The 15,829-nt window shown below is 35.0% G+C and overlaps 2 protein-coding genes across 3 annotated transcripts; both read left to right on the forward strand.

Annotated features, from left to right (window-relative positions):
* The first annotated feature begins 922 nt into the window (after positions 1 to 922).
* LOC130997646 (uncharacterized) lies at positions 923 to 4,288 on the forward strand. Its single transcript, XM_057923039.1, has 4 exons — positions 923 to 1,572; positions 2,502 to 2,950; positions 3,609 to 3,864; positions 3,948 to 4,288. The coding sequence occupies exons 1-4, from the start codon at positions 1,131 to 1,133 to the stop codon at positions 4,091 to 4,093; spliced, it is 1,293 nt and encodes a 430-aa protein (XP_057779022.1). The 5' UTR covers positions 923 to 1,130; the 3' UTR covers positions 4,094 to 4,288.
* Positions 4,289 to 9,295: 5,007 nt separating this feature from the next.
* On the forward strand, positions 9,296 to 12,641 carry LOC130997655 (uncharacterized). Of its 2 annotated transcripts, none has more exons than XM_057923052.1 (2): positions 9,296 to 10,376; positions 12,296 to 12,641. In XM_057923052.1, the coding sequence occupies exons 1-2, from the start codon at positions 9,505 to 9,507 to the stop codon at positions 12,297 to 12,299; spliced, it is 876 nt and encodes a 291-aa protein (XP_057779035.1). In that variant the 5' UTR covers positions 9,296 to 9,504; the 3' UTR covers positions 12,300 to 12,641. The 2 variants fall into 2 exon arrangements, with proteins under 2 accessions (XP_057779035.1, XP_057779036.1); XM_057923053.1 differs by lacking the exon at positions 12,296 to 12,641 and adding an exon at positions 12,121 to 12,139.
* Positions 12,642 to 15,829: the final 3,188 nt, after the last annotated feature.

Below are 15,829 nucleotides of genomic sequence, written 5' to 3' on the forward strand. Positions count from 1 at the left end.
AAAATGAGCTGTAATAAATGGTGTCAGATGCCTTTTTTGCTCGAAAAGGGGAAGAATTAAATGAACATTAATTAGTGCACATGGAACACATTGCACGCAAAACGAAAAAAAAAATGAAGGCTGAAGCAAAAAAGCTGGAATGTGTGTTGCGTTTTTGCACTGATTCAGTGTGTATTTTTGTAAAAACTTTTCTGGCTTTAGATAATAAATAGATGCGGTTTTTCTTTTAAGTCCTTTAAAAAGAGTTGAACTTAAGTTATGAACAGTTATATGAAGGACAATTCTTTGTGAATTTGTAGGCAACCACATCATAAGCCAGATTTTGGAGTATAGAGCGAAGTTTATACAAGTAGTAACGCTTTAAAATTCTTTAAATAAAATTCACATTTCTGGTTGCCGAACTATTAAATTTTGTGTTTCTGTCATATTGTATCGAGTAGTTAAGCTTTCATCTTTATTACATGGCACTTTCTTATTTTTTATCCCTGGAAAAAATTACCTTTATTTTATTTTATTTGATGACCTTTTAGAGCAATTTTCCGATGTTTGTAAGTCATACTTTATTCATTTTACGTCTAGTGGTTTTGCTATTCCTATTTACTTTCAATATCAAACGCAACGTAATAAAAACTTAAAATACTACGAAAACAAAATGCAAATTTTCATTCTTTAACCAATAATACGAACAAGCTAAATGTCAAGTAAAAGAAATACTGTTAGTGCATCTCTCACTCATAATGAATACATCATACCCCTACACAAATAGTCAAAAACTAAGCGTTTTCACACAAAAAAAAGGGTTTAAACTATGTAAAGATAGTGGAATATAATTGAGCGATAATAGGTGAATAATGCATACAAATTCTCTCCAACTGGAAGAATGGAAAAAAGAAAAAAACCCAAAGCGGGGAACACGCGACTTTGCTATAATATTTTATTTAAATTTGAAATGAATAATGAGTGCTAACCTCCACTCTCAGATTCTCACATGCTTCCACCCAACACTTCAAGCTTTCCAGAGTGATGAGTAAATGATCTCTCTCTCTCTAGAATGCAGCTTTCTCTGCTCTCAATGTGTCTATTTCAAAGCTCGGTAGCTGTGTGTGCGATTTAAATTATCAAACACCAAAATGTGGCAAGTCCTAGTAGCAGCAGCGGCAGCGGCAGGATCTGGAATTTTAGCCAAGAAATTCATTACACCCAATGACACTGATTGCAAGCAAAAATACCTAGAATCTGCTGAAACCAAATCTTCGCTGCCACAAGATTTCGTCTTCGAATCAGATGATACATTTAAAGAAAGCAGCAATCAAGAGAAGAGAGAAACCCTCAGCGACGAGGCCGCCATCTTTAGGTTTTCCTGTCCGGAGACGGCGTCTAAGGAACTCAGGAAGAACACTCGAAATGGCGGTTCGAAGAGAGGGAAGAAGAGTGCTGCGGCGGAAGGCTCTCGGAAAGAGGTGGTGGCGGATCAGCTGGGAAATGGGAGTGGAAAGAGGGTTTCTGTTTGCTTGAAGAAGAGGAGAACCGGCAAGCATGCTGCAGGAAAGTGTGAATCTTGTGTTTCAAAAGGTTAGTTTTTAATTTTTATTGATTTACATACTAAATGGTATAGTTATTCTGCTCAATTGATACAGCTAATTGTATGTCCAATGTAGCTGTAAATTCAGATGTGATTCTAGTTACTTGTGCTGCTTTAGGCTTATTTTTTAGTACAAATTAATATGGAGATTCAAACATGATGGTGGTCTGGTAGTGTATCCGTTACATTATCTGGCAACAAAGAGTATATTGGCAACCAAATCTATCTGAAACTTTAGCAGGCATTGTAGAGAGTAGTGTTTCTGAGTTATGTTCGGGATCAATGATCACCAGTGACGGTTGATCGTGTCATAAACAACAAAGAGAGGAAGAAAAATGAATTGTTGATACAGTTTTTCTTGAACATAATAAAACTCTCGTGCTTTATGCACTTGCAGTGGCCCAGTGAGGGCCATCTTGACATCCTTTTTAATAAAGAAGCTTCCAATTGGATTTTGCACTGTTTCAGTTTAAATATAATGAATCTGTCTTCTTAGATGTCTTAACATTATCTTTAACCATTAGGTTCGATATGTTTCATGCACACATCCACATAAGGTGCATATATTTTTAATATATGTTTAAAGAAAAATGCTCGTTAGTTTGTGAGTTTGATTAGCTCAAAACGAACCTCGATCTAAAAAAGCTCGAATCAAGCCAACTCACGAGTTAGCTTGAAACTTAGCCAACTGGTAACCCAAAATTTATCTATGATTTTGTTGTGAATTATTTTGAATTTTCCCCTCTGGTAGATTTTTTCTGTTTTTTACTGCTTGCAGTAATATCTGAATATGTGGTTTCTGTCATTATATTCATGATTGAAGATTGCTCATTACAAAAATGTCCTGTTGCTGGTTCCCCGCCCTCCTGATCAATTAATGTCTTAATCTATAAACTACTTGAATCTTATGCCCTTTCAGATAATTCATTTGGCTGGGGAGTTGGCGTAGGGATAATGTATATGGTGTCAGCTGGAACTGCTGAAATCTCTAAGTTGAACTCTGCAATGGACGAGACTGTAAAAACTGTCCAAGAACTAAAAGCTGAAATCTCAAAAAGGAAAAACGCACAAAACGTGAATGTCCCTGTTGCTGAGAATGAAGCTTCAACAAATAAGAAGTTTGTTGAAAGAAGTTACAAAGATCCATTATTCACTAGTGTAGGTGCCAAGAGCAAAGAAAATATGAAAGCATTTTGTCTTACTTTGACCGACGAAGGTGAATATGCAAGTAGCATTATTACGGATACTCAGCAGCCTGAGGTGTTGGAAATGCATCAGTTGGAAGCAGAGCTAGAGTCTGAACTTCAAAAACTTCCGTGGTCTGCCATGGAAGCTTCTAGTTCTGAAGGAAGAACAGATATCTTTGAGGTGAGTTCTTGATTTATTTAATCTAAATATGGATCTTACTATATCAATCCTCGTGCCATGTGTACAGTGTCTGATCCATCCTTTTCGATTATGTGCCTACTAGAACACTAGATCATGTCGAATATGATTAGACTCCTAACTGAAATACTCCCTCCGTCCCATAACAAGTGTCCACTTTTTTTTTTTCGGCATGAGAATTTAGGTGGGTATGATTAAAGAGTAAAAAGATAAAAAATGATGGAGTTCGCTTTTATTTTGTGAGAGTAATAGAATTTAGGTGGAGATGATTAAAAGTTAAAAAAGTAAAAAGTGGTGGAGCCCACTTTCTTTTTTTGGAAAGTAGACACTTGTTATGAGACAATCCAAAAAGGAAAAATGGACACTTGTTATGGGACGCAAGGAGTAGTAAATTCTACAACATTATTAGGTTTGGCTTTCATGGAAATCGCAATACGTAATCCAGATTGTGCTCTGGTGCTTCTAGTTGCTATAAACCTTAGAACATATCAAGAGTGTAGCCATTGTTGGCAGAGAAGAAGCACTAGGGCCAATATCTTATCTCTTAATTCTTTTGCATTATTGGGAAGGAATATCAGCAACATAATGACAGAGTGATGGTTCGTCTGAATCTCAACAATACATGTTAACTAATGTACAGGCTGAAGTGTTGGCTAGAGGAGAACCATCAGAAGAGTTTGAGAATGCAAGCGCATATCAATACAATGGAGTATTGGCCGGTGAACTGGATCAGAAATTGTGCCATTTGCTCGTCGAACAACAGGAAAGCCAAATAACGGAGCTGGAGTCCGAGTTGCATCACGCACATTCCAAACTCCAACAGAAAGAAGCTGAGCTCCAAAAACTCAAAGACTGTGTCAAACGTCTCACTCAGTTCTCGTTATCAAATGCTTCAGGCACCATAACTCACCTTTCCTTTCTATCTTTGAATACTTAGCTTTGAATGCTGATCATTTGACTTGTGATGTTGTTTTTCCAGATGAAGAAGCTGAGGACCAACAGGAGGATGTGGAGGCAATAACAGATGAAGTTGAAGAGGAAAAGCAGACGTCCGAATGCACGAAATCAACGGTCGGAATGAAACGAAGCATTGGCTGTAAATCTTACATTTGTTCCGAGAAATGACAGTTTGATACATGGGAAACAATAATCGGATGCCTGAATGCTGCAAATATTTTGTAAGGGTCTCACCTCTGGCATCATTGATGGCTCTTGACACCCTTTGTTCTTCTCCATGCAATGGTCCCCCCCACCCCCTTAAGAAAAATACAACAAAAATCTGTTATGTATTTTTATATATATATATATACTTTTTAAAAATATTTAATCTTTCTTAGTTAAGAGAGCTTTAGAGTTTAGAGTAAAAAAATTAAGCAGTTTTGAAGAAATAGGGGGTGATGGGCGAGTTGACCTGATGGTGGGGGCGAATTTAGTGGGGTAAATGCTATGCTATTGACTTTGGGGAAGGAAGTGTTGGGTGGGGGCTACCAAATATTTGAGCACAAAATACAATGGGGAAAGGTTAAATAGAGAAAGTTGTTTGCATGTCAAATCGAGTTGCAGTTGTTTGCAAAGTTTTAGCCTTTAGCATCCCATGAAACAAAGCCAGCCCCACTGCCTCTGTTCTTTTGCAATCAAATAATTTCCTTCCACTATTTGCCACTAAACCTAAATCAACATAAATTCATCATTATTTGTTAGAAGATCGTCCACACAGGTTGGTGCCAAGTAGCCCTACACCATCTACCAAAATCGCACTCTAATCTTCCTTTTCAATCACTCAACAAATTCCCATCTTCCAATATTCTTAATTATTTAACAAACATTTGTAATATTGGTTCACATATTTGAGACTCATTTGCTAAGATAAAGTGTGATATGTTTGATTGAGATTATTTCTACTTTATAACATATATATATGTACTAAAATATTGTAATATATAACTTATTGTTTGGTAGGATGTATTAAAATTAAATATAATTAATATTTGTTTTAATTATGATTTGTAGTAGGTATATGAGCATAATCATAAAAAAAATTGTATATTTGTATGAAACAAAGTATTAAAGTGTCGTAAGTATACAGTTTAATCAGCTGTACGAAATTAGCCTTTGTTATTAATGACTTTTTTTTATTTATTAGAAAGGTTATTTTAATAGTGATTGATTGTGAAGAATACGTCCTCGTAAAAAAAAGTGTGGAAAATGTAAATATATCCATAAGATTACGTTAAGTTTTAGGTGGCATAAATAAGGGGGTCTCTGTGTGTGTCTGCAAAAGGGGCTTCTGTGTTTCTGTGTGTTGCGTTGTCCTTTCATACTTGAACAGTAAATTAGAATAAAGCGAAAGTGGATAATAGTAATACCCACTTATCTCATTTTACCCTTCAAACCTCTGGATCACCGCCCGGTGTATCAACTCATTATATTTACTTTCCACTTCTTTAAATAATACTACTACTCCCTAGATCTCATAAATATATGCATAATTTTTTTTGATCATCTCATAAAAATATGCATAATTAGTTTATAACAATAATTTTTTCACTAAACATCATAATTAATATGAGATCATTTTTCTACTCACACTACATTTTACATTATTTCCTAAAATCTGTATCGTCTTATACTATGCATATTTTTATTGGACGGATGGAGTACTATATATATAGAAAGGTTTTGGCTAAAAATTCCCTTTTAAATATAAATTACGAACCCATCCATTTTATGTGTAATATTTATAAATTCAAAAATTAAAATTTGTTCATTATAAAATTTTAATTCAAGATCATGAATTCAATAAAATAATAAATTTATTTAAATTTTAATGACCTAAGACTGAAAATAATTTTTAATTTATATTTTAAAATGATTTTTTTATTTTTATTTTGGCACATTATAATTTATAAATATACGTAGTAAGTGTATGGAAAAGACTTTAATAAAAGATGAAATTAGTGTAGAATTGGAAAATTTGTTTGCGCGTCTAAAGCTCGATATGATGTTCATGCTACTATTGAATAGTGGTTGTTGTTATTTTATTTTTTATTTTTTGGCAAACGCAGATTCTACAGCTTTGACCGTTGAAGATCAAGACTTGATTACATTAAATTCTGGGCCCACCTATTTTCTTTACTCCAAGGACATGCTTGTTTGTAAGGAAAGACTGAAAAGTAACGTGAATTAGGATTGTTATTCCCAAGAAATTAATTCCGTAGAAAATGAATCCTAATAAATTCATTATCCAGTGTTTGGAAATACCGAAACTAATTGTTAAGATTATAGATTTGTATCATTAAATAAATATAATTAATCAATATATATAAGAATTAAATTGTAATTTAACATTCATAATAAGTTTCTCTAATTAATTTTACAGTAACAACAAAGTACATTAATAAGGTTAATTATATGATTTATAATTATAAAATTAAATTCAATTTTTTTCTTACATAATAATAATAATAATAATAATAATAATAATGTACAACATAAAGTGTGATTTATAGTTTTAAAAAATTAAATTAAGATTTTCATAATATAGTATGATTCATAGTTCTAAGAATTAAATTATAATTTTCTTAAAATAAATTATGAACTAATTTATAAATTAAATAATAATAATAATAATAATAATAATAATAATAATAATAATAATAATAATAATAATAAGTAATTTGCATTTTATAAAATAATACAAATAATATTGAATATATATGTAAGTAAGAATCCTGACAATGAGGAAAAATAATACGTAAGAAAAGTCAGGAATAAGAATCCTGGAAAGTTGCATTACTTTCCTTATTTTCAGGATTCCACTTTCCCCGTCTGACAAAAATTTAACCAAACACAGAAATTTAATATTTTGGAATCAGATTACTTTCCCAGGATAAAATCCGTGCCAAACGAACAGGCCCTAACAGTTTTCTTTCTTCTTTTGTTTTATTTTTATTATTTTTTTGGGATGCACATCCTCATTTGACAACATTCTTCAAAATTTATTTCTCTCTTGATTAATACTTTGTTCGTGTAATGGACAGAATCCGTGCAACCCAAAATCATGCGGCCCAACGGGTCGGCCCAATGAAGCAAGTCCATACGTAAGTCAATAGTAGTTGGTGTAATGGACAGAATCCGTGCAAACCGAAATCATGCGGCCCAACGGGTCGGCCCAATGAAGCAAGTCCATACGTAAGTCAATAGTAGTTGGATACCTAGGAAAAATAGGAAGATATGAAAGGATGTTTCCGGGGGAATCGGAACCAGAAGGGTTTCAGAGAATACTCTAGAAACCCTAGTCGCCACCCTACGGGCCCGTGACCTATATATGCACCAGCCCATTGACATAAGAAGGGGACGGTCAATCACTCATATCCACTCTTGCACTCACACACGATCTCTCACTCCCGCTCTCCCCGCTCTTCCGTTCCGCCTCCACGCTCACAACTTTCTAGGGTTCCGATCGTCCGGCTGGCCCCGCTAGCCCCGACGTCCGTCGCCCCCTGATCCATACCGCTCATTAGCTCTACCTCTGACTACTGGATCAACCGGATCAGACGGAGAACTCCATTATACTATCCTTTTTCTATCTTCTTTCCATTGTTTGATTATTGTCATTACGTTACTCACGTTATCATTCATATCGATTCACTGACTTGAGCGTCGGAGGCCCTTCCATCGACACCCCCACCGGTGCTCTTCGGAGGGCTCTAACGTTGCTTGTGGTTTCAGGTTGCTAGTGCCCATCGATCCAGACGTTACTGACGTCGCTTCCGTAATTGTCGGATTCACCCCGTACAGTTCGTCTCATAAAAATATGCATTATTTTTCTTTTTTCGTCCGTTTCATAAAAATACGGATAGATCATTTATAATAATAATTCTCTCAAAACATCACAATCAATGTGAGACTCTTTCTCCACTCACATTACACTTTACATAATTTCTTAAAATTCGTGTTATCTTATACTATACATATTTTTATGAGACAAAGGGAGTATCAAATCATAAAAACTAACCTTTTTCTATCGGTATTCATAAAACTAACTCAAAATCGACACTTTGTAGCCAAAAATGCCATAAAAGAGTAAATGTCATGAAAGAATAAAAAGTGGGGGGGGGGGGTGCAAATATCCCACTTTAAGAAGAAAATTACAGGCACCTCATATCAATTGACTCTAATATAATGCTACTTAATTAATAAAGGTTGCGTGACTAGAGCCTACTTTTTTTAAGAGTAGGTCTTGGGTGAGGTTGACCTCATAGCATGAGACGGGTCGGGTCGGTTTTGGATGCGGGTCTGGGATAAAGTACACATTATCATTAATAAAAGTAACAATTATTGTGAACAAATGTAATAATTTAAAAACATTACATTTCTTCATGTCAATAATTACTTTTCATTATAATAACAATTACTTTGAATAACGGAGAAAATAAATAGAATATAGAAAAAAAATTAAATAATAATTTAAGTAATCATTATCTTGAGGAAAAATAACTATTGATATGATGAAATAATCAAATAATAATTCAAATAATCATTGTCTTGAGGAAAAGTAACTATTGATATGATGAAATGTAATGTTTCTAAATTATTACATTTGTTCACAATAATTATTACTTTTATTAATGAGAACGTGTACTTTATTTCTGGTATCCCAGACCCGCGCCCAAAACCCACCCGACCCGTCAAACCCGCGACCCGACCCGTCTCATGGTATGAGGTTAACCTCACCCAAGTTTTTGTGTTTTTTAAAATAAAATGATGCATGATACTTGTTTATAAAGTATGACGTTTATATGGTGACCTACAAAATTAGGATTGAAACTTGAGATAAGATATGCCTTTATTTCCTTTGTTTGCATTCTTCTAGATATAAAATTCTCCGAAATTTTTATACATTAAAGCAAACGAGGTATAAGGTGAGAAATATAGCTTATTCCTTCCTTATCCTCAAAGCAAACATACTCTAAAACTAAATGCTATATATTACAATGTATTAATCAATATATTCATAAATCAATAATTAAAACACTATAAAATAAACCAAAAAATTAAATAAATAAAAATATAATTCACATAATATCGATATGACTTGAAGCAATAATCGAATATTAATGAACTAGCCTATGCCTTAGCCGCATGATTTGGCGTTTTTATGTAGAATAAGCATAGCCACAAATGGTCCATTAAAAATTAAAATAATGGAAAGCAACTTGTTGGGCCAACTAGAATACAACCTTCATTTTCAACACCCATCCGTGCAATAATAAAAAAAAAATATACTGACAGTGAAACAAAAATACAAAAATTAGTATCGACTGAAATCAAATTTATATATTTTCATTTTCCTGAGCGCGTTCACATTGAGAGATTAGCAATAATAAAAAACCGGTAGATATAAATTTACAGGCTACAAAATGAGACCAGCAGGCACGTACAAACTGAGATATATCTGTGTCTATATATATATACACGCGTGTGTGTGTGTGGATAACAGAGAGGGAGAGAGTGCATTGTGAATTGCAGCAAAAATGAAAGGTGTATCGAAGCCATTATCGAGCCCTAGCCGAGCGGAGAAGTTTCCGCCGCCGTTAATGCGGTTCCTACGCAGCAACGTCGGCAGCCGGAGCCGCAGCAGGTCGCGGTCGAGCCCCATGTTTTACCTCCGCGGTAGGAGAAGCGCCATCGAAACCACACAGGAACCGTCCTCGCCCAAAGTCACCTGCATCGGCCAAGTCCGCGTCCGCCGCTCCAAAGCCAGGAGAGCCGTCAACAAACGCCGCTGGTCGCTCAGGAAAAGCCTCTGCTTCGGAAACACTTCCGCGAAATTCCTCCCCCGCCGCGCCAAGAATCCATTCGGCGGGATGCTCTGCAAGTGCGGCTCGATCTTCGGCTTGGGTTATAGCAAGAAGGTCGATTCCACCGACTCTTTTAGGGGTTTTTCCGATTCGAGAAGCGGGAAAATTGAAAACCTAGATGCTGCTAACAATGGACATTGCAGTAGCAATGAGAGCGAGCGAGATTATACGACTGGATCTCTGGAAAGTAAACGGGGATTTCTGGAACCTTCGTCGTCTTCTTCCCCGCCTAAAAATGCGTTGATGTTGACGAGGTGCAGATCCGCTCCCTACAGATCTTCGTCGTTGGGAGGTCGATTTTGGGGCTCGCCGATAGAAGAGAAAGACGACGATAACGGTGGCAAATCGGATCAAGTACCAGCCAGCAGCAGCACTGTAGAAGAAGAATTAGAACAGAGCTGCAAACAAATGGAGAGTAGAGCTGAAGAATTTAAGAAAATTGGAGGCGGCGCTGTGCACCCACTGCTGCTAACGAGATGTAAATCGGAGCCGGCGAGAACGGGGGAAAGACTTGTTGCAGAAGCAATTTTGTTGAGGCAAACAAGGTTAGCCGATGATGTTGTCCAACCTCCTTCACACCAAAACTCATAGTTTTTTCTTTTCTCTGGTTAATGAATTTAATTAGCGGATTATGATTTTGTTCGTTGCTGCTTAAAGGAAAGGAAATTCAATATTACAGTTGATCATGGAAAAAGATGCTCTTTTGGAGGCCCTCAAATAAATGGCTTGAAAAATGGGAAATGAAGAGAGTTTCATAATTTCATTTATCTTTCACCTTTTTATTTTATTCATATTTTATGGGGGTATGCGAAAGAGAATCTTGATGTCAACCGCTACACTTTTTGAAATAAGTACATTTTCAATTTTAGTAATTTGATTAACCAGAGTGTTTTAATCAATCAATTTGTACAAAGTTGGCATGGATGAGGGAAGTAAAATGTAGGATATGAAATTTATTGCATTTGGCGGTGGGCCCAGATTTGTACTTAGCACTTGGGCTTTAGCTGTATGTGTCTGCAGTTTATCCACATATATATCTTGGATTTCTTTACCTATCCAAATTTAAACCACCACCCTTCTATTGGAAACTGTGCTTTTAACATAATATTATTTCAAAACTTGTAATGGATTTTTAATTTTGTGGAATTCGAGTGCAATGTAAATTCCATTCCATTCATATGAAATCAAACTTGAAACTCCGGTTGTGATGTAGGCTTTCAATTGCTTGAAATTTGGGTCGTCACTCAAATTAGTATTTTACAAGGAAAACTTGTGTGGCTAGAATTGAATTAGCCAAACACTGCAACATATGCATATGCTCTCACGATAATGAATTAAATGTATATGGTTCATTATATCCAAAAGTTGAAATAAATAGGTAGTTCTTTATTGGTATACTTATAAACATACAGAATAAAATTACTTCTCCATCATGCATTAGAAATCTAGAATAAAAATTGTATTTTTGGGAAGCAAATTGGCGGATCACTTTAGATTGACGAAGAAGATAAACTTAGACGCCCAAGCGCAAATAAGGAAAATAGTCTTGAGGCCTATATGGACCTGTCTATACGTAATCATGGTCTTATTCTTATTTATAGCTTTTGAATTTCTATACAGAAAATAATTTTCTTATGAAACAAACCTTTATTGCGAAAATCTTAAAACAGAAAAGATAGATTGTAGTACCCCCACAAACCTTTTTGCTTAGTTATAATTGGATTAGATTGCGATATTTAATTAGGGATGTCAATAGACATGCTCACGATATGGTTTTCGAATCGAAATCGAATAATCGGTTTCGCAGTTTCAAAATTCGAAACCGGAAATCAACCCTCACGGTTTCTGTTCGAATAGTGAATCGACGGTTCCGCTTTTGGTTCCAATTCTGAACCGACGATTCACGATTCGAACTGTCCGATCCCCCTTTTTTTAAAAAAAATTGTTTGTATTGTTTTATGCATTTTTATATAAAATTTAATTAAATATATAATAAAATAAAAGACACAATGAGTTAAATATGAATTGCATAATTAATTTATTTCAAAATTGAAATGATGTTTCAAAGTTACAACTTACAAATAATACAACTTACAATTGAAGGATGCTAAAATAAAATTTTACCAACTTACATTTCAAATACAATTGTAATTGAGAAAAAAAAAGAAAGAAGAAGAAATAGTACTTGAGCTTAATTATAACATTTAAGTTATAATTAAGTTATCTACGTATTTCGAAGGAATCAAAATTGAAAGCTCACGTAGTTCTATTACCTTCGCCTTACTTTAGGTGACATAGCATAATCTTGAATTCGTCTACATGTCGAAGTCGAAATTATCGTCAAAGTCTTCGTCTTCAGTACATTGAGATGACTTGGAAGCATCTGTGGTGTCTGCTTCGATTGTGCTTATAGGATATTATTGGTACAAATCTTCCCATTTGTTTTCTTACTCTCTTTCTTCAGGTAAAGTATGATCTTTGAGCAATAGTTGGGCTTCAAGATTATGTGGTGTCATTTGGGAATGTTCGTTCATCGAGCATGTATCTACTCTCGCTAAAAGCTTGCTCGACCGCTACCATTGATGCCAGAACGGAAAAGATCTTTTTTTGCCATGATAGCGAGAATGGGATACTGCCCTTTGCTTCATTGACCACCAATTTAAGACGTCGAGGTCATTTGGCCCTGCATTAATTAAGTCCCTCCCCCCTTCCCCCTTTGGCTCCCTAAGGTATTATTCTAGTTCGGAAAATTAAGGTTGACTACTATGACTACCTTTATTTGTGAAAAAAATTTGAAGCATTAGTCCTGCTTAAATACTAGTGTCTAATCCTAAAGAATAAGCCCTAATACTCCTAGCAGTTGGTCTACGACTAACATTTCCACCATATTTTGAAGTATATTTTTGAAAAAGATTTTGTAAATCACAATAAAGACTGGTTTTGATATCCATAAAATTTGGCAACTCTAAAGCTTTATATGTAAGACCCTCTCAAAGTTTCATATATACAAAAATCTTATAATAAGTTTCCAAAAGACCACACACATCATCGTATTTGAAAGACGGATCTAAACATTTTGCAATAACAAAAATATTAAGAATTTGTTTAAAATATTTTAACCATTTTATAACCATCAGAGCTACGGATTTTTGTAAATTTTCCTTCGGCAATATGTGCATAATTAAATTTTTTGAAAGATATAACACGTTTGTTCAAATTCCATTGCAAATCAATCTAATGCATTGTCATACCCATATAAAAATTATGTTTTATAGCACAAGTCCAAATATCGGAGCAAACAGAAAGTCTATGTGGTAAGCTAGTCAAAATATTTCGTAGTTGAATTTATCTCTTAGCTAATTTAATTATGGTCCTAGTCATAGTTGTACGTGTCATTCTTTTAGCTAAATCATTATAAGCTAATTTCATAGAATTTTTAAAACGCATGTTATCGGCAAATTGAAAAGCAAGAGATTCTGGACTAACAAATCTAGCCATCACTTCCATAGCAACAATATCGTTATATTTAAAAAGAGAGATTTCGGGCGTACCTTGCTCGCCGGGGGTTGAGGTAAGATGCGTTTATTTACCTTTGCCTTTCATGGGAAGATGAACATTCTTAATGTGCTTTTTGTAGGTGCCATAGCCGTTCCTCGGTTTGAAAACATAGGATTTGCCATAAAAGTTGCAAATGGCCTTCGTGATTGTTTTGCCGCTATCGAGATCAACAACTTGTACTTTTTTGAAGTACACCTTGAAGACTTTGGAACATGGAGTTCATTCCTTCTTCCCCGTCATGGACCTTCGAGACTGGTGGTCCGCTCCAATGCCGCCATCTTTGAACTCGTCCATCTCGTCCTCCAAATCAATTGTAGGATCGTCTTCTTGGTTGGTGGATGGAATTAATTTCTTCATCATCGTCATCCATTTGGGTAGCAAGGGCGTGCCGCCATTTTCGCATAGGCTTGAATTTGTTGCTCCTCTATTTCTTCACGTTGACAATGATTAGACATCCTTCGGAATTGAAAAGTCAGAGAAGGATCGTCACCACCAAAGTATGTTTCTCGTGAGGATCTTCTCGAATAACAACACCACGAGCCCTACGAGGGCCTCGTGGTCTATTTTCAATGGTAGCTTCATAATCAATAGGGCTTTTGCCCCTATCATTACGATGAGAGCGGGAAGCGGAACCGAAAGAAGCCATTTGTGAGATTAAGAATATTGATAACAGAAGAAGAAAAATGTAAGAATAAAGCAAAAACAAGTTCCAAGAATAACTTTCTTCAAAGCTTAAGAACTCAAGAACTTAATGGGAAGTTACAAAGCTTAGAGATAGAGTAGTAGTAAGAAGTGAGATATTGGTGTAAGAAATGGTGAATAAGGGTGCGGTATTTATAGGGGAAGAGTGAGGTGAAAGGGGGTGGGGGTGGGGGTGGGGAGTGATTTAAAATTTGAATTTGAAATTCAAATTTTAAAAAATTTCTACACTGCACGGTCGTCGAGATGATTCCACGGTTCGCCATAATTTCTGCCATGGTTCCCGATTCGAACCGTGGGAACCGACGGTTCCCGGTTTAGATGCGGTTTCACGGTTCCCCAATTCGGTTACGATTCTGAACTGGGGTTGTTGGGGTTATAGTCAACCCACTTAATTAATTTCGATTCAATCCTATCAGGTTGTGGGTTACTTGGGTTATAAATTTTCAATCGTAATCCTACACTTTTGGGTTTTGGGCTAGCCCGTCGAACTAACTGGGTTAGAAAAAAATTATAAAAAAAATTAATTAATGTATTTCTCTTGATAATTTTATATTTGTAACAAACAAATACACACATAAATAAGTGATATTTTGACACAGTCTTACATTAACTAATATGCAACTCTTAGAGAGATAGATGCACACATTTTCTTAAATGATTATCATTTTCTAACTTTTACATCTAAATATTTTATAAAATATCATACTAAAACACACGAAAATAGAAAGACAAGTATTGAGTCAAAACACATTTCACAAAGGTTGAAAAAAACAATTATTATACTACTTTTCTGAAGCATAATAAAGTTGGAAAATAAAATAACATGAAAATTTTTATACAACCAGACGAACACATTGTTTTAGGGTCCGTCTTATGGAGCTCGGACTAATTTTGGGCTAACTCAATCGGATTGTCGAGCTAATCGGATTGAAATTTTATCGAACTGAAAGTTTTTAGTCTTAAATCTTTCAAATTATCAGTCTATTCGGACCAACCCACGAGTTTCAGACTGGATTGATCCCTATCTATTTGCAATAACTAACCCTATTATTAATGAAGGATAAATATTAGTTTATAGTTAGAAGTATTATGTATTTTTTTAATATCCTACATTTTCGATACTAACATATTACTAGTATTTAATAAATAGACATTATTTTAAAATTTATTATATACTCATTTACTGGGTGCCTTCATTATATACTCATTTACTAGGTGCCAAAAATAGCAACGGAAAATATATGTGTAGATTGTATCAAAATAAAATTTGAATTGAGTTTTTTCAAACTTTTGGCCTAATACACACTTCATAATACTTCCTCCGTTCTCATAAAATGTATTCAATTGACCATTTTCGTTCGTTCTCTTAAAATGTATGCAGTTTATTTTTTATGTTCCTCTTGATATTGGTGGATAACTCCTTGTGTTTCTGAGTTTCTTCTGGTGTCCTGCTGTTGGTATTGGTGTATTGGTGTCCTATTGTTGGTATTTTTGTTTCTAATATTGGTGTATTGGTGTCCTGCTATTGGTATTTGTATTTTTGATATTGGTGTATTGGTGTCCTACTGTTGGTATTGGAGTTTCTGATATTGGTGTATTGGTGTCCTGTTGTTGGTATTTGGTAATGGCTTGAGTTCACTCTTGGGTTTGTATGGGTGTGCATTTGATATGAATATTTTGCTCAAATATTTTATAAAATGTCAGCCTTGTACTCTTTCCCCTTAAATGAACTTCATCA

This window comes from Salvia miltiorrhiza, chromosome 8, assembly GCF_028751815.1.
Source record: "Salvia miltiorrhiza cultivar Shanhuang (shh) chromosome 8, IMPLAD_Smil_shh, whole genome shotgun sequence".
NCBI lineage: Eukaryota > Viridiplantae > Streptophyta > Magnoliopsida > Lamiales > Lamiaceae > Salvia > Salvia miltiorrhiza.